Source organism: Lampris incognitus, chromosome 9 (assembly GCF_029633865.1).
Source record: "Lampris incognitus isolate fLamInc1 chromosome 9, fLamInc1.hap2, whole genome shotgun sequence".
Classification (NCBI taxonomy): Eukaryota; Metazoa; Chordata; class Actinopteri; order Lampriformes; family Lampridae; genus Lampris; species Lampris incognitus.
The window spans coordinates 17437134-17456161 of NC_079219.1; the positions used below are offsets into that span (position 1 = coordinate 17437134).

The 19028-nt window shown below is 44.7% G+C and overlaps 1 protein-coding gene across 1 annotated transcript in view; it reads left to right on the top strand.

Moving 5' to 3' along the window:
• The window catches only part of sntb1 (syntrophin, basic 1), an 85630-nt gene extending 68074 nt beyond the window's left edge, over positions 1–17556 (top strand). The window contains exons 7-8 of the mRNA XM_056285767.1: positions 8955–9184; positions 15047–17556. Coding sequence (XP_056141742.1) covers positions 8955–9184; positions 15047–15139 — 323 coding nt within the window. The 3' untranslated portion in view covers positions 15140–17556. The remainder of the gene's footprint in view (positions 1–8954; positions 9185–15046) is intronic.
• Positions 17557–19028: the final 1472 nt, after the last annotated feature.

Below are 19028 nucleotides of genomic sequence, written 5' to 3' on the forward strand. Positions count from 1 at the left end.
CATGGCCATTGTAACTCTAGTTATATAGCAATTTGCATATGAAACCAATCATTGGTTTCAATCGTTATGCGACTGTATTGTTTATAAGGGGAGGGGATACCTGCAGTCAGTTTAGACTGAAGAGGTCACTTAGATGAGTGATGAAATGCGTCTGTCAATAAACGTGTCCAGATGAACTGATTCACCTTTCTGTGATTTTAGACTGATAGGTCCAGTAGTTTGCGAGATTGGCCACGGAGAGAGACACACACATATGCACGCACGTAACCGAACGCATAATCCCCTCCAGGCTACCACCCGGTGGAGATAATAAGGACCAGCCAGTTTGGCCACGACACTGTCTAATTTTGCTCTGTTAACCATAAATAACTGACCATCTCGCTAACATTAGATAATGCCAGAGGATCCCTCCAGTTATTTGTGACGGTGCGCTACCTTGCAAATTGCGGCACTGTGAAAAACTGGAGGGACTCACTTACTTCCAAACAATTAACTGGTAGGTACTGCAAATGTAAGTCTTAAGTCCATAGCAGACTGACTGCTAAAGATATTAATTATTGGAGCATATTTTAAATACTAGAAACCTGACCATGGTTTACACATGCAAGTACATGGTAAGCCACGTGCTTTTACTCCAGGAAAAATGGCGTCTCTGTTTAATTGGGAAAATCCATGAAATTTTTGAATGCGCATGCGTAAACGGCATGTGGTTTCATAACTCCGGGAGTTGAATCTCCAACGCTTTTCAATGACACCATCTCTCTTACGTAACTGGTTCCTTTCGTGATAAACCATATTCTCACAGTGTCAAGCCAACTCTGTATTTAACCCTTTGCTTAACTCTGGCAAATCAACTCTGAGAATGCTGTGTTGCTGTGTATTCATCTCAGATTAAATCTGTGGTTGAACTAGAACTGTTAAAACAGTGGCAAACAGGATAGCCATGTAGGAGTCTTAAGAGAGTAGGAGGACGTTGACTCTGGGTAAGTACGAAATTTATAAGCCAGAAAATGAATTAACTATTTAAAACAATCGATCAGAGTTGTTGACAGGGTTGTCTATTTTGTCTCAAACATAGATATGTGCAACTATGCCAGTTTCTTTACTGTTACTCAACACAAGTGCAGAGCACGTGGTAATTTATTCACAAGACTTGTATTATGGATGTAAGGAACATTTGCTTCTGCCGGGCATGTACAGCAGCCTTGAGAGTCAGACAAATCTTGCATGTTGATCACATCATCTATACTTGCATTTGCATCTGGCTTTTCCGCACTGAAATTGATTTCCAAACATTGGGCCTGGTCAAAAACGGCTGGTCCAAACACAGTTTTGGAAGGTTGATGGAAGGGGCCTTGTTGTGTGAGACATGACACACTAGAATAAGTGAGAAGCAAGAGCTACAAGTGAGTCACAACTGTTGTGTCTTCACCGGGTCAACAAAGTGCACAAGTCTTACAATGCGGCATGATATACATGACAACCTGGACATGATGTACTGTGTTGTGCGTTGTTGAATGATAGGGCTTCCTTGACACAACTTTTTCCATCTGCCGTTTCCCATCATGCATGCGTAGCCTCCTTGGATCAGCTTGCAAAGCATTGATCTGATGCAAAGTGTTTGGTCCCGCTTTCTTTAAATCCCTCTCGGTAAGATGCAAGTCAGATATACATTCAAGTATGATCAATTTCATCAACAAGAACAAGCCCGGATAGGGTAGGAGGCTTATAGGGTAAAAGATCCTATAAATGAATCGGGATTCGTGGTTTTCCCCCACGAATCATGGACGGGGCCTTGACAGTGGTGGCGGTGGAGTGGTGGAGGGGCAAGTGGCACTGACTGTAATGACAGCAAAGACATGTGTCAGTTAAGATATTCAAATTCAATGGTGATGGTAATGCGATGGGAGAGTATCAGCTCCACATTGTCCTGAGAAGAAATGTCATTATGCATTCAAGGTACATGCAGTCATTTTCACTAGGTACCAGTTGAGGAGCTGTTCCGTTGACCTTGTCAACTTATTTTCCATGTGACATTCCAGTAAAGTGCCGTGATTATTAACTCCCCACCAAAAGCTTATGACAAATATTTGCTTTAAAGATAGATAAACTCTCAATCATTTATTTGGCGGTGGGCCATTATGAGAGGGACTTTGGAAACGAGTCGTTTATTTGACTCAGTTTTCAAATTTCCGTCACTAGTACTTCTTTTTTGCTGTTGATCTTGCGGAAACTGCTGTAAGTCCAGCAGATTCCTTCTAAAAGACTTTAGGCATCGAGTTGAAATCATTCTAGGGTGTTAAGTTGGGCCAAGGTATATTGTTTGTACCCAGTGTCACTAGTTAAAATCTGCTCACAAGTTGCATCTACTAATGTAGTCTCTTTCTTTGAACTTGCGTCTTGCGCGCCTTCTTCCATATCACCATATGCGTCTTTTTCCACAACACCCTTGCAACATTGCCAATCCTTGAAGGGTCGTTTTTAAGGAAAAATTTGCCCACATTGACAAAGTCATCCAGACTCCCTAGACTACCTCTCATTTACGCCTGGCATTAAAATGCGATCTGTATCCGGATAATAACCGATCCGATCTTGCCTTTGCATTTACACCTGGTATTTTTATTGCATTCTTGTTATCCTCATTTAGACTGGATCTCTGTCCTCCAGAGGAAAACTTGCACACGAGTAATTTGAGGTGTCAGAAAATCAGCTGTAGGCTAGATGTCAACGTGGCATGTGTTAAGACTGCCAGAGATGCTATTGCTGCACTCGTTTCCTGATGGCTCCTGGGACGTGAATCCTCCATTTCTACCAGTCACTGTATAGCCTACTTTCTTGAAATGTTCATCAGTTTCATCATCCAACTTCTGAGGCGAGGAGTGCTTGGTGGTGTTTGTGGTCAGAGGTTAGAGTGGGAATGATGACGTTACATAGGTACGGATGCCAGCACGTTGTACAGATTGCGTTTACACCTACCTAAGATCTGAAAACAATGCGAGCCAGACTCCCTTCAGATGTGGTCATCCAGATCCAATCACATTCCAGTCACGACGCATTTACACCTTGCACTAACATTCGTTTTTCAGGGCATAGCAGTCTATTCCCTTGCCTACCAACATGGGGATTGCTGGCTCAAATCTCCGTGTTACCTCCGGCTTGGTCGGGCGTCCCTACAGACACAGTGGGCCGTGTCTGTGGGTGAGAAGCTGGATGTCGGTATGTGTCCTGGTCACTGCACTAGCGCCTCCTCTGGTCGGTTGGGGCACCCGTTTGGGAACTGGGGTGAATAGCGTGATCCTCCCACGTGCTACGTCCCCCTGGCGAAACGCCTCACTGTCAGGTGAAAAGGATCGGTTGGCAACTCCACATGTATCGGAGGAGGCATGTGGTAGTCTGCAGCCCTCCCTGGATCAGCAGAGGGGGTGGAGCAGCAGCTGGGATGGCTCGGAAGAGTGGGGTAATTGGCCGAGTACAATTGGGGAGAAAAAGAGGGAATAAAGCCACCAAAAAAGCGTTTTTCCTTATCCAAATAACGTGTCCAGATACAGATTTAACACCAGGTGCAAATGCCGACTGTTGAAGTAATTGATGTCCATGGTGGCAGATGTACAACTTTCTAACTGGGTCTGCAGGTCAAAAAGGCATTGTGTATTTTGTCTGTTTCACGAAGAGACAAACAGCGTAATGATCTGCAGCAATGGAGGGCCGTTTGAAAAGTGCTTTTAGCTCATCGGTTGCGGAAAATCAGTGTTACTATCAGGGTCGTCAATTCACCAGAAGCCAAGGTATGGCAAAGTCAGATGACGTCACATCTGACATCACGTGACATCAAATCAAGTCCCTCAAATTCTCATTCCATCTCAACCATGGGGCTCTATGCCGGTAGTTAGCTACAACCATTTATTTCATTTATACAGTCGCGTCACCCTAATACAGTCAGAGCCTTGACTGATTCACCTAGACATTCCTCATCGCCCGCAACGGAATCTGTATCCCCGCAACAGGTGGAACGCCTTGACCCCGCTACAGATTATGGTATGGCAAGGATGGGATTTTAAGAAGCTCTCCCTTTGAGAGTTTTCATTTAATTTCAAAGTCATCCATTGTGCATGCTAGTTATTAGCTAGCTACACAGTACACACGCTCTTCTTCCTCTGTTTCTGGCGCCCGTGTCAGTTAGCAACACACGTGCAGAGAGAGAGACAGCTCCTCTCACTATTGAGTCAGTGACGACCGAAAGACAGGAATTGAGCCGAGTGAGGTGCCGATTCACACGATTTTATTCTACTTCGTGCAATTAATGATTTTGCTATAGTAACGGGATCATTTAAAACACTGAGAAATGTGTAATTAAAATATGTAATTTCACACTGACCAGGCAGCCAAGGCCTTGGCATACCCAACTGACGCCCCTGGTTACTATTTAACCTTATCTGAATACCTGACTCTTTTCAACAAAGACAGCCATCTGAAACTGTGGGATGCAGTTTTCAGGATGTATAGTATTCTCCCTGCTCCAGGGCAGCGTCCATGTATTCCCCTGTCTCAAAAATAGTTGCAAACATGAATCTTGTGAAATTCTACGCAGTGTCTCGTGGTAACACACTTTTTCATCTCCACCGCTGGTTAGAGTAAACTTCTCTCCGCTTCTCTCTCTCTTACACCGTCACCATTCCCTTGGTGTTTCCCATGTTATCTCTCTTTTTTTTCCTCTCTCATTCATTCCTTGCTCTCAATTACCACTACCCCCCCCCTGCCCCCAACACATACACACCCCGACTCTTACTCTGAGCTCTTTCTTTTTGGACTTACCCTCATGTTGAAAGGTTTTTTGTTGTAGCCTGAAAAGCCCCTTTCTCTTTGTGTGTGTGTGTGTGGGGGGGGTACCCTCCTCCTCCTCCATGGATCAGACCCTTCAGGTAGAGGAGTACAGTTCACTTCTGGACAGAACAGAAACCCCACGCTCGCTGTCCACTCTCCCACTGATGAAGTGGTGAAACCATTGAAACATGAATCATCCGTTTTGATTTTTTTTTTTGTGGCTTTTTCCCCCTCTTTTTATCCTCAGTTGTACTTGGCCAATTACCCTATTTTCCGAGCCATCCCAGTCGCTGCTCCACCCCCTCTGTCGATCCGGGGAGGGCTGCAGACAACCATATGCCTCCTCCGATACATGTGGAGTCGCCAGCTGCTTCTTTTCGCCTGACAGTGAGGAGTTTCACCAAGGGGGCGTAGCACATGGGAGGATCACACGATCCCCCCCAATCGACCAGACCGACCAGAGGAGGTACTAGTGCAGCGACCAGGACACATACCCACATCCGGCTCCCCACCCACAGACACGGCCAGTTGTGTCTGTAGGGATGCCCGGCCAAGCTGGAGGTAACGCGGGGATTCAAACCAGCGATCTCCATGTTGATAGGCAACGGAACAGACCGCTACGCTACTCGGATGCTCCATCTGTTTTGATGTTATTCCAGAATCCATGGGGGGGGGGGGGGGTCAATAAGAGGTGCTGATTGTGTTTGTGAAACGCTGGTGTTTAAAAGTGGGACTTAGGTAATTTTCAATGGAGTACGGTGAAACTTCATCTTTGTATTTCACTTCATCCTTTTATTCCTGTCATACCCAGCGTGTAAGCTGTCTGGAGCATATGCCCACCTGATGTTGTCCTGTGTCAAGCAACGACTCCCAGCTATATTCATATGCTCCTGCTTATTGTGTTCTTTCACTTACAGAAACAAAAGAGCACATGATGTTAATAAATGTGTTGTCAGAGTCCCAGTTTTGGGAAAAAAATGCTTAGAAAGTTTTCAGAAACATTTTTTCTAAATCCACAACACTCATGTTGGGCTCTTCCCCCCATTGGGTATAAATTAGAAACTTTACACCAGGGGTGCCCAAGTCCAGGCCTCGAGGGCTGCCGTGTTTGCAGGTATTTGTTGCAACCATGCACTATACCACCTGATTTAACCAATTAGCTCACCTCTTGGACCAAGGAGGGAGAGGAATTAGTTAAATCAGGTGGTATAGTGCATGGTTGCAACAAATACCTGCAGACACTGTGGCCCTCGAGGCCTGGAGTTGGGCACCCCTGCTTTACACCATGCAGTCAGTGAGAAGATGGTATCACAGGACTTTCCTCATTTTTAATGATGAGATATGTCTCATCAGGTCTCCTCGAGGAAACTGTTTAATTACTTTTTCTAACATTGTATTTCTCTGTAAGCTTAGCTGAGTTTAAAAGTGTGCGTTTCGCAGCAGGCTTGTGCGTGTTGAAATCTTTTACTCATCCTTTCCCAGCTGTTTATTCCTGTGTCCTATTTGTGTTACACTCAGGTGATGCGGGAAAGTTAATGTGTAACAGGAAGTGAATGTGTGTATTTCTTGTGTGTTTCTGTCTTGTTTGTGCATGCATTTCTTATGTGCAGAAAGCGCAGCTGACACAGGGAAGTTCATGTGTGCATGAGAAAGTGTGTGTGTGCATCACTAGTCTGAGTACCTCTGTCTACAAAGTCGTACCGAACTCTCAGTTCACCTAATATACATGGTTTTATGGACTGAGGGAGGGAAGCAAAGCCAAGTCCACACAAAAGGGCTGGACTCACAGCCAGGACACCCTCGCTAGCAGGCAGTACTGCCAACCACCAAGCCACCAAACTCTCAGAGTGTTGGGCCGCTCTTATTTTGAAAGCTGAATAGGTGGGTTGTGCCCCAACCCCAGCATGCTAACCACACTCATCATACAACAACACTACGAACTGTTTGCATATACAATTTGACCTCGGTCAGTCTGGTGTGTGTGTGTGTGTGTGTGTGTGTGTGTGTGTGTGTGTGTGTGTGTGTGTGTGTGTGTGTGTGTGTGTGTGTGTGTGTGTGTGTGTGTGTTACTATATCCACATGTACCTTTACCTTTGCTTTCATAATTGCCTCTGGACAAGGAGATAAGCGTGGAAGAGATTTATATGTGTAGTAAGTGATTAGCAGGGTTGACTCACACCATAGTGGAGTAGTTGGCGGTCAGATAAAGGAGACCATGAAGCGCACAAGAAAAAAAAACAAAAAAAGGTGTATGCACGGCACAGAGGAGGACAACACCCACAAATATCTGTTTTTCTCCCTGTCTTTCACACATGTGAACACACATTCGCACATATACTAGCATCAATGAATGAACACACACACACACACTGTCAGACTGTTAGACTTTCATGTTTACAGTAAGTGCACACATTTTTTGTCAGTCTCTCACAATACACCACAAGTATCTTCTCTCACGCAGAGAGAAAAACATGCAAACACACACCCACACACCACTCTTACATCTGTAAACAAGATAGACAACAACTGTGCACACTCTTCCTCTCTCAAGCACACACACACACACAGATAGGAGTAAGTGTATAAATAAAGCTTTCAGCGTGCTGATTGCAGTTCTGCTGAGCGTTCGCTCTTTTGCCCAGAAAAGTGTGAAAACAGACAGAGTACTGACTAGAGACACATAGAGTACTGACTAGAGATACATGGAGTACTGACTAGAGACACATAGAGTACTGACTAGAGACACATAAAGTACTGACTAGAGACACATAGAGTACTGACTAGAGACACATAGAGTACTGACTAGAGCCACATAAAGTACAGACTAGAGACACATAAAGTACTGACTAGAGATACATAGAGTACTGACTAGAGATTCATAGAGTACTGACTAGAGACATAGAGTACTGACTAGAGATACATAGAGTACTGACTACAGACACATAGAGTACTGACTAGAGACACATAGAGTACTGACTAGAGACACATAGAGTACTGACTAGAGATACATAGAGTACTGACTAGAGACACATAGAGTACTGACTAGAGACACATAGAGTACTGACTAGAGATACATAGAGTACTGACTAGAGACACATAGAGTACTGACTAGAGACAGAGTACTGACTAGAGACACATAAAGTACTGACTAGAGACACATAGAGACTGACTAGAGACACATAGAGTACTGACTAGAGACATAAAGTACAGACTAGAGACACATAAAGTACTGACTAGAGATACATAGAGTACTGACTAGAGACACATTGTGAAGAGAGGACACATGGCGGTGACTCAAGTGTGGGAAAGTGACGTGCAAATGGACGGAGTAGACGCATTGCCTTTCCCTTCGGGAGGGAAAAGAAGTGGGCAGAAGAGGATGCGGGGTCTTTCATTATCATATCTAGTATGATTAGATCAGAGGGATGGAAGTGACGGGGAATGGTGAAGGACATCCTTATTTCAGGGAAACGGTCACAGTGTGAAAGGAAGAGGCCGGCACTGAAGCATGACGAGTCGTTGATGTGTGATTTGGGGGGGGGGCAAAACAAAGCAGAGACAGAGAAAGAGATTTGATAGCATATCATTTGTGTACTAAGCAAAAAGAAAGTGTTGTCTCGCCATTGATGCCATTCATGTGTCGATGCTGTGAGTGACAGCCGAAACGGGGGAGAACTTGGCCCCATAAAGAGGACAGTGCTCTTTATGGGAGAGAGATTTGCAGGACGTGGACGAGACGCGGCTTTGTAAACGGCTTTAGCATGCAGAAAAGGACAAGCGACCACATTCAGAAGGCCGTGTTGTGTGGTGACTTGCGAGACTGTCATTCAACCCACGGACGTGTCCTGAAGCCCCCATGTTGGCACTCTTCCCAAACTGCATCAGAGCAAGACATTTACTGCTACGAATACTTACAACCGACTCCAGGGGTGCTGCTCCTCATTCATAGCGTCCTATGACTCATTTATTAATCCCCATTTACAGCCACTCATATTAAAGCGTGACCGAAGTTACCCTGCTCGTAAGCGGGTTGTCGGGGGGGGGGCAAAAGTGTTAAAATCAACAAATCAGATTAAAAAGGATCAAAATACTGCTTCTGCTGAATTTTCATTCACGTTGCCTCTCTCTCCCAGGTTGTCTTTATCAGGGCCAGGAGTGCCGGCTGGTGGTCCACTACGAACAGGGCTTCTCCGTGTTAACGGAGCCCAGCCGAGGAGATGGAGAGAACGGGGAGGAGAGAGGAGTTCAGACTCCCGTGAAGCCCAGGGTGCTCCTCTCCTATCCCTTTGAGAAGCTCAAGATGTCCTCCGATGACGGAGTTCGCATGCTCTTCCTCGACTTTGGAGGGAAGGAGGGCGAGATTGTGAGTGCAGTTTTATCTTTTCCTTCTATTCAAGTGTATTAGTGGAATGGAGTATAAAATTCAACAGTATGGGCAGCCAGGTGGTGTAGCGGTCTATTCCATTGCCTACCAGCATGGGGATCTCCAGTTCGACTCCCCATGTTACCTCCGGCTTGGTCAGGCGTCCCTACAGATACAATTGACCGTGGCTGCGGGTGGGAAGCCGCATGTGTCCTGGTCACTGCACTAGCGCCTCCTCTGGTCGGTCAGGGCACCTGTTCAGGGGGGAGGGGGAACTGGGGGAGATGGCATGATCCTTCCCCGTTTGGGGGGGGGGACTGGGGGGGATGGCGTGATCCTCTCACGCATTATGTCCCCCTGGTGAAACTCCTCACTGTCAGGTGAAGAGTAGCATGTGGTAGTCTGCAGCCCTCCCCGGACTGGCAGAGGGGGTGGAGCAGCGACCGGGATGGCTCGGAAGAGTGGGGTAATTGGCCAAGTACAATTGGGGAGAGGAAAAAAAAAACTCAACAGTATGTCTTTTGAAGGAGTGCATCGTAGTCGACAAATTAAAAAAAAAGATGCATTATTACAGGAATGCGGTATTGTTCAGTGAAATTAAAGTTGTAATTGAGACTATAATAATTTCCTCTTTGCCACACCGATGATCGTCAGGTGTGGTATTGAAAAGGTAGTGGAGACATTATGCGGCAAGTCAGCATAATAAGCGGAGGAGGAAGGTTACAGCTCGATTGTTGTGCGGAGCATCTCCAAAATGTTGTCCCAAATACAGTAGACAAGCTGTTCAACACGTACACAAGAAGACACTGTGGTTATTGACGTCTCTTTAGCCAGTCCATGCAAAAGTCCCCATGCAAAAGTGGAAAATTAAATGTATTTTGGTATTGACGGAGCACTCCTTCTCACCTGTAGCACTGATATAAAGTCTTACAGGAAATCGAATGGGAATTGAATCCATTTCTGATAGGAGCAGTGTTTGCTTTATACTTCATTAGCCAGTTTGAGGGTTTGTTTGTTTTGGGGGGGGGTTTTGGAGCAAACAAGAAGCATCAGCTTCAATCTCAAATCCCTCAGTCAGCTACTGTAAGAGTTTAGCCACAGTTTGGACTACACAAGGGCACATACTGTGGAAACTGTTGGCTAATGTTTCACCGACATTGCTCAAAGTTTACTCAAGGCACCAAAGTACAAACATGACTTGCTGCAAGTAGCCAATGTGCAAATTTTTTCCCAGGGTTTAATTTTGTATTCACTCTGATATATATAGCTAAAACTTTGTTAAAAGAAACACTCAACGGTAGGGATAGTGCTCAACAAATAAGGAGCAAAATAATCCTGCACGTGATGTGCATGGTGATGCAGTAGATGGTATGTCCTTCCTCGAGTGGATTCATTGACAGCTGATGATTGCTTATAGCATGAAACAGGCTTGTACTGTCTCATAGAGAATTTACTTGACTAACTGGATTATATATATATATATATATATATATATATATATATATATATACATATATATACATATATATATATACATATATATATACATATATATATATATATATATCAGTAGTTAGTGCGGTCGCCTCACAGCAAGAAGGTCCTGGGTTCGAGCCCCGGGGTAGTCCACCCTTGGGGGTCATCCCGGGTCGTCCTCTGTGTGGAGTTTGCATGCTCTCCCCGTGTCTGCGTGGGTTTCCTCTGGGAGCTCCGGTTTCCTCCCGCAGTCCAAAGACATGTAGGTCAGTTGAATTTGCCGTACTAAATTATCCCTAGGTATGAATGTGTGGGTGTGTATGTCGACACTGTGTGATGGCCTGGCGGCCTGTCCAGGGTGTCTCCCTGCCTGCTGCCCAATGATTGCTGGGATAGGCTCCAGCATCCCCGTGACCCTGAGAGCAGGATAACATTAATTAAACATTAATTATTCAACCACCTGGAAAATCCTCTCAAAGAACAAAGCATATTCAACCAGCAGTAAAATGTACAATCTACACTACCGTTCAAAAGTTTGGGATCACCCAAACAATTTTGTGTTTTCCATGAAAAGTCACACTTATTCACCACCATATGTTGTGAAATGAATAGAAAATAGAGTCAAGACATTGACAAGGTTAGAAATAATGATTTGTATTTTAAATAAGATTTTTTTTACATCAAACTTTGCTTTCGTCAAAGAATCCTCCATTTGCAGCAATTACAGCATTGCAGACCTTTGGCATTCTAGCTGCTAATTTGTTGAGGTAATCTGGAGAAATTGCACCCCACGCTTCCAGAAGCAGCTCCCACAAGTTGGATTGGTTGGATGGGCACTTCTTTGAGCAGATTGAGTTTCTGGAGCATCACATTTGTGGGGTCAATTAAACGCTCAAAATGGCCAGAAAAAGAGAACTTTCATCTGAAACTCGACAGTCTATTCTTGTTCTTAGAAATGAAGGCTATTCCATGCGAGAAATTGCTAAGAAATTGAAGATTTCCTACACCGGTGTGTACTACTCCCTTCAGAGGACAGCACAAACAGGCTCTAACCAGAGTAGAAAAACAAGTGGGAGGCCGCGTTGCACAACTGAGCAAGAAGATAAGTACATTAGAGTCTCTAGTTTGAGAAACAGACGCCTCACAGGTCCCCAACTGGCATCTTCATTAAATAGTACCCGCAAAACACCAGTGTCAACATCTACAGTGAAGAGGCGGCTGCGGGATTCTGGGCTTCAGGGCAGAGTGGCAAAGAAAAAGCCATATCTGAGACTGACCAATAAAAGAAAAAGATTAGGATGGGCAAAAGAACACAGACATTGGACAGAGGAAGACTGGAAAAAAGTGTTGTGGACGGATGAATCCAAGTTTGAGGTGTTTGGATCACAAAGAAGAACGTTTGTGAGACGCAGAACAAATGAAAAGATGCTGGAAGAATGCCTGACGCCATCTGTTAAGCATGGTGGAGGTAATGTGATGGTCTGGGGTTGCTTTGGTGCTGGTAAGGTGGGAGATTTGTACAGGGTAAAAGGGATTCTGAATAAGGAAGGCTATCACTCCATTTTGCAACGCCATGCCATACCCAGTGGACAGCGCTTGATTGGAGCCAATTTCATCCTACAACAGGACAATGACCCTAAACACACCTCCAAATTGTGCAAGAACTATTTAGAGCAGAAGCAGGCAGCTGGTATTCTATCGGTAATGGAGTGGCCAGCGCAGTCACCAGATCTGAACCCCATTGAGCTGTTGTGGGAGCAGCTTGACCGTATGGTACGCAAGAAGTGCCCATCCAACCAATCCAACTTGTGGGAGCTGCTTCTGGAAGCGTGGGGTGCAATTTCTCCAGATTACCTCAACAAATTAACAGCTAGAATGCCAAAGGTCTGCAATGCTGTAATTGCTGCAAATGGAGGATTCTTTGACGAAAGCAAAGTTTGATGTAAAAAAAATCTTATTTCAAATACAAATCATTATTTCTAACCTTGTCAATGTCTTGACTCTATTTTCTATTCATTTCACAACATATGGTGGTGAATAAGTGTGACTTTTCATGGAAAACACAAAATTGTTTGGGTGATCCCAAACTTTTGAACGGTAGTGTATGTCTAACTGAAAAATATTTTATCATTTGCAAACCAGAAATGTCCACATTGAATAACAGGAATGAATTGGCCAGCAGTTGCAGACATAGATATAAGCACCTATTTTGTAATTATAAATAATTCATGCCAATACCCCCCCCCCCCATTGGACCGTTAGCAATCACGTGTTTTTCAATTTTTGAATGTCGCACCTCTCCCTTCCCCACCGGACGTTGTGCACGTGATGTGCATGATGAGGCCGTAAACGGTGTCCTATCCCGGATAGCTTTATTGACAGCTGATGATTGCTTATGGCATGAAACAGGCTTGCACTGTCTCATAGAGAATTTACTTGACTCACTGGATTATTTTGCTCCTTATTTGTTGAGCACTTTCCTACCGTTGAGTGTTTCTTTTAACAAAGTGTATGTGTATATATATATACACACACACACACACACACACACATATATATATATATATATACTGGGGACTCACTTGCATGGCTGATAGGGTCTATCTATGAATGTTTAACAAGGAAGATGACAGCACTTCATTCTCAAGTTAGTGGGAAATTAACGGGGGCTCTCTCTCTGCCTTGTCCCAGTACTCAGGTAAACCGTTGGCCGTGGAAAACACGGCAGAACATTTCATAATTCACAAAGCTGTAGCCATATGATTTAATTCTGCGCGGCAGAACAGAGGTGTGAGTGGAAACGTGGGTATTTCTCATCGACCACTTGGTCCCTCTTTGGACGAGTGTGTACAAAACTGTAAAACCCGCGCTCCAGGACTGGACTCTCTCATGTGCGAGTGCTCAGATCTCGCTGAAGGGAAAGTAAGAGAGGCTGTCAGAGCTTCCCCTCGGACCACTCTGCTGGCTTTCTAAACAGGATGGATTTTAGCTTTCCGTTGTGTCTCCAAATCCCACGCCACTTATGGATTTGGCCTTAATAGGAGATTAAGTGGCTGATGACTCATTAACTCAACAAGTAATAGTAAATGATCCAGGTCTGTTTGTGCTGTGTTGACTCTGCTTTCCTAGTGCAACACAAATCTGTCCCTTTAGTTTTGTGTCTTCTCTGCTGCAAATGAAAGCTTCTTTTCTTTCGCGTATATAGAAAACGAGTTTTTGCCACATCTGATTACTTCATACACCAAACTGTTTGTAATGCCATGTGCGGTAGAACAATACACTGGCCTGAAGAGGCACTGGTAGTCTGGGAACTGGAGGCTGGTGCCCCTCGCACAGCACCGCAGCTAATAAACGAGACAGGTTTTGAAGATAGTCGTTTAAAATGACAGCGGCCTAGCCCAAAAAGCAGGTACCGTATCGGCTCAGGACTGAACGCCGCATCCCGGGTTCAAACCCGGCCAGCCCTTAGCTGCACGTGCACTTCTCTTCATCCTATATATCCGCTCTCTCTCTTCGCTGTCCTGTCCAATGAACGCAAAAACGCCAAAAATATTCGTTAAAAATACATCGACTTCAGCAATGACCCCCACTTTTTGCAGTGTTCTCAAAAAAAAAGACTTTTTCAACATTCGTGGTTGAAATGGTTGCACACCCACCTATGTTTCATTGTTTACCAGATAGGAGTCAAGACGTCATAGTTTCCATCTCTAAATCCCCCTCCTGTAAGTGTACCGGGGGTAGGCTACACTTTCACTTTCAAGTGTGAATGCAGTCAAAGTCCCAAAAGACCACAGGAACAGGATGTGAGACCCAGCGCGAGTGAAACTCCATCACTTACAGTCCACGCTGGCTATGAACTGAGCTTTGTTCACCGTGTGTGCATGCGTGCGTGCGTGTGTGTGTGTGCGTGCATGTGCGTGTGTGTGTGTGTGTATGTGCGCATGTGTGTGCGTGTGTGTTTGCATAGCTCCAACCAGGACCTTGTGTGTAGCAATCAAATGCATGCCTCATGGGGATTTGTTGACTGTGGATTTAGTTTGGTGTTTGTTGAAAATATCCTTGCTCTTACACTGTATGACTCTGCTCTGTTCTCTCTTTTCCTCCTCCTCCTCCCCCCCCCCCCATGCTTTCTCATTCCTCCTCTTCTCCTCACACTCTGATCATACCGGTCTACATTTCATCGCATCTGTCCTGTTTGGTTCTGTTCTATGCCACTATACTTATTCCATCAAATCATGTTATGTCATATTTTGGTGTTATACCTCTGTTCGTTCTGTTGTGTGTTTGTTTTACTCCATAATGTTTAATTCTGTTTTGTCCTGACCTGCCTCATTGCATTCGATTCATATTCATTGTATTCTCTTCTCTTCCATCTCACCCTACCAGCAACTGGACCTCCACTCATGTCCAAAGCCGATTGTCTTCATCCTTCACTCCTTCCTCTCTGCAAAGATCTCCCGCCTCGGACTGGTGGCATGACAGTCTCTTTAACCTGACATTTCACTTCTTCAGAGAACATCTCCCTTGTTTCTCCTGCTCGCCACAGCTCATTACAGACCATGGGTGAAACTTAAACCTTTTAAATCCGGGACCTAAGCTGAGTGAGCTTAGTTTCTCCCTAAGACCAAGGCGCCTTAAAATGTAGTAGTGCTCTTGCCATACATGGACACCACAGAGACAGGCTTGCAACCCTTTTTGGGGTTCCCAACCCGTAGTTTAAGCAACACCGACGCACAGCATGCAGTAAATGTGGACGCTCGATCATACTGGGTGACATCTGCCCCCAATGGACAACACTGGAGAATGGACAAGGCTGGAGCCTGCTCCCAGAAGGCCTGCACTGACTGAACTGATGACAAGAGGCACAGAAGAAACAACAAACTGTGATTGAACCAGAGGGTCGGTTTGGACACAGAGCCAGAGATGGATGGAGAGCCAGAGATGGACTGGGCGGCACTGCCATGCTCAGTTGTAATTAGAGGGATAGGACATGCGCAGCAGGGTCTTGACAGAATCAACTTTAATTCATTCAAATCAATCATGTGATGAAAAAAAATCCATTTGCCAAGGATAACACATTCACTCTGCAAACAGCTCTGAAAGTGGTGCATTTATTTTTATTTTGGAGTTTGGATTTGGCGTCTTGAATTTTGAGTTTGACACTTTGCCTTTTAGTTGGTTGTTATTCTTTACCAAACATTAAAATGTCGCCCATACTAGCACAGCTAGCTGCTCAATTATCAGTAATGTACCCAAGTCATATGCAGCATCCCCGATGCCTCCTAAAGTCTTTCAATGTTTGAATTCTGGAAAAAAAATTGAATTGATTTGAGTGTGGTAGGAAGTCAGAACTTGATGACCAGTGACATGTTTCACCCAATTCAAATGAAAAATATTGGCTTCATTTATATGCACAGTATAATTCTAATGTTATTCAAGATACTCGCAGATTCTGTTTTGAGTTTGCATCTTGTTAAAGCCATATCTCATTTATAGTAACCCACATAACCTCCAAATCTTGGCCGGAGAAATCCAATAAAGATAGCTGGGTTTTTCGATATTAGCTTAGGCATGTGTACGCCTCGTTTTAATTTACTTGAGCAATAAGCCATGGCTCCACATATTTCTTGCTGAAAAAAAAAAGTGATTGCCAAATAAAAAGTGAGTGGTATGGGGGATTTGGTGTGACAGCCAGTAAGACTGACGAATTAAATTCAGATTCTGAACTAAAAATCAGAACTTGAATGTTGTAAATTTTGGTATATAAAACTTTATTCTCCACAATGATGTTATAATGTAAATGCACGGGTTCTGATGATGGGACTATACAGAATCATATGACGAGTCCATCCCTAATAACTGTAACCCGGATAATGACTGGTTATCAAATACAGACTATCCAGGGTCAAAAATCACTTTGAAATTGTTATAATCGTCATTGCATATGTCTCAAATCATCTGATTTGGCATAAGGACACTGTATATCCACGCCTTTTTTTTTTCATTTGAGGCCAATGTAACACCCGTCGACTCACTCTGGGCTGCTAACCTGCAGAACAGCGGACAACACGGTGCCACCGAGTCGTCGTGTGGCAGCAGTAGCAGCGCTACCAGTGTTCATAATTCATGCATTTGCTTGTGGATGTTTTTCACAGAGAGGAAAAAAAAAAGTTGACATGTTTGAAATTAAATGCCAACCTATGATTGTGCAGCCACCCCATCAAGTATAATGTGTCTGAGAGAAGTCCTATCATTAGGCTGGCAGCCATCTTAATGGTCCTCCATGCTGCAGCAGACACTGTACACACTTTTTTTTTTTCCTTGAATTTTATGAAATGGAACACAATTTGTATATTGTCCTGTCACTCAACTGGCCACTCGCCAGATCATTCCTTGTGCCTTCTGAAGGCTGAACAGAAAATATATTGAAGGTTTTACAAAGAGGAAAAGTTGGCAGCAGTTTAGCACCAAGTGCCCCGGTGAGAGACTTCCAAAGACGGCTTTATGTATGAATGATTAAACCCAGCAGACAGAAAGGTTGTAAGCCAACAGACATTTTGTTTTAGGTCTCTTCTTTACTTGCAGACCAAAATGCATACACATTTCCGATGACCAATTCAACACTTGAGTAATGATGTGAGCAGATTTACTGTAGAGACAATACACCGATTTGTCTCCTGTTGCGAGTGCTGGAGGTGTTATTCGGTGGCCATTTCTCTGTTAGAGACCAACACAGGACGTATTGTTGACTACAAACGGAGGCTTTAGAGGTGGAAAGAATCAAGGCTGCTTTGAGATGTAGAAGAATCAAATGCCTTGGGCAGCTATTGTACTATCATTGATTGAATGATGCTTACTTTATAACTCAAGACTGTGCACATAAATCACATATTTAACAAATTAACTGGCTGAGTTTGTTTTTATTGTGCTCATTTGCAGATTTAACGTCACCATAAATATTGGGGGGAGGGTGGTGGTGGTGGGATGGAGTTTGGGAAAATTTCTTTTCATTTCAGTTATTCCATCCATCATCCGAACTGCTTATCCTGCCCTCAGGGTCGTGGGGATGCTGGAGCCTATCCCAGCAGTCACTGGGCGGCAGGCAGGGAGACACCCTGGACAGGCCTCCAAGCCGTCACACAAGGCCAACACACACACACACACACACACACACAAATTCATACCTAGGGACAATTTAGTATGGCTGATTCACCTGATCTACATGTCTTTGGACTGTGGGGGGAAACCGGACCATCCCGAGGAAACCCACACAAACACGAGAACATGCAAACTCCACACAGAGGATGACCCTGGACGACCCCCAAGGTTTGACTACCCCGGGGGCTCGAACCCAGGACCTTCTTGTTGTGAGGCGACCGCGCTAACCACTGCGCCCATTTCAGTTGTTATAGAATATAAAAAAAACAAGTTTCAGTTATTATAGAATATTAAAAAACATTGTTTGTTTGCTGAAACAAATGTACATCTATTCTTATTTAAAATGTTAGCTATGTACTTTAATTTACAGAGAAACCCCACCAACCCAACAGTTCTGCTACTCCTTGCACGCGCTGCCCGCAGTGCATTGAATACGTCCAGTGTTTTGTGTTGTGGACAGGAGGAAGAAAGGGGTGCAACTAATTCTCAGGGTGTTCGTGACACTTCGGTGTAATTTGAGATGAGTATTTTATCGACCAGCTCAGCAGAAAGTATTCAAGTGTCCTCAGCCAAAGACACTGAAATTCACTGAATAGCTGGGAGCTCTAACAAATCGTAACTCTTGACATTGTTTACTGAGTTCCTACATAATGAGATGGCACGCTATGGACCTCACACGTACACACATGCACACTCACACACACAAACAATCACACACACACACACACACACACACACACACACACACACAGAAAGACACCACATTGAGAGAAATCCATACCGCCACCTTCAACAACAGGTAGCTTCAGGCCTTGAACACAACTGTGGCCTAGAACATTCTTTTTCTTTTATTGGGGGGGGGGTTCCCCCTTTTTCTCCCCAGTTTTATCCGTCCAATTACCCCACTCTTCCGAGCCATTCCCAGTCACTGTTCCACCCCTTCTGCTGATCCGGGGAGGGCTGCAGACTACCACATGTCTCCTCCGATACATGTGGAGTTGCCAGCCGCTTCTTTTCACCTGACAGTGAGGAGTTTCTCCAGGGGGACGTAGCGCCTGGGATGATCACGCTACCCCCCGTTCCCCCTCACCCGTTTCCCCTCACGACTGACCAGAGGAGGCGCTAGCGTAGTGACCAGGACACATACCCACATTCGGCTTCCCACCGCAGACACAGCCAACTGTGTCTGTAGGGATGCCCGACTAAGCCG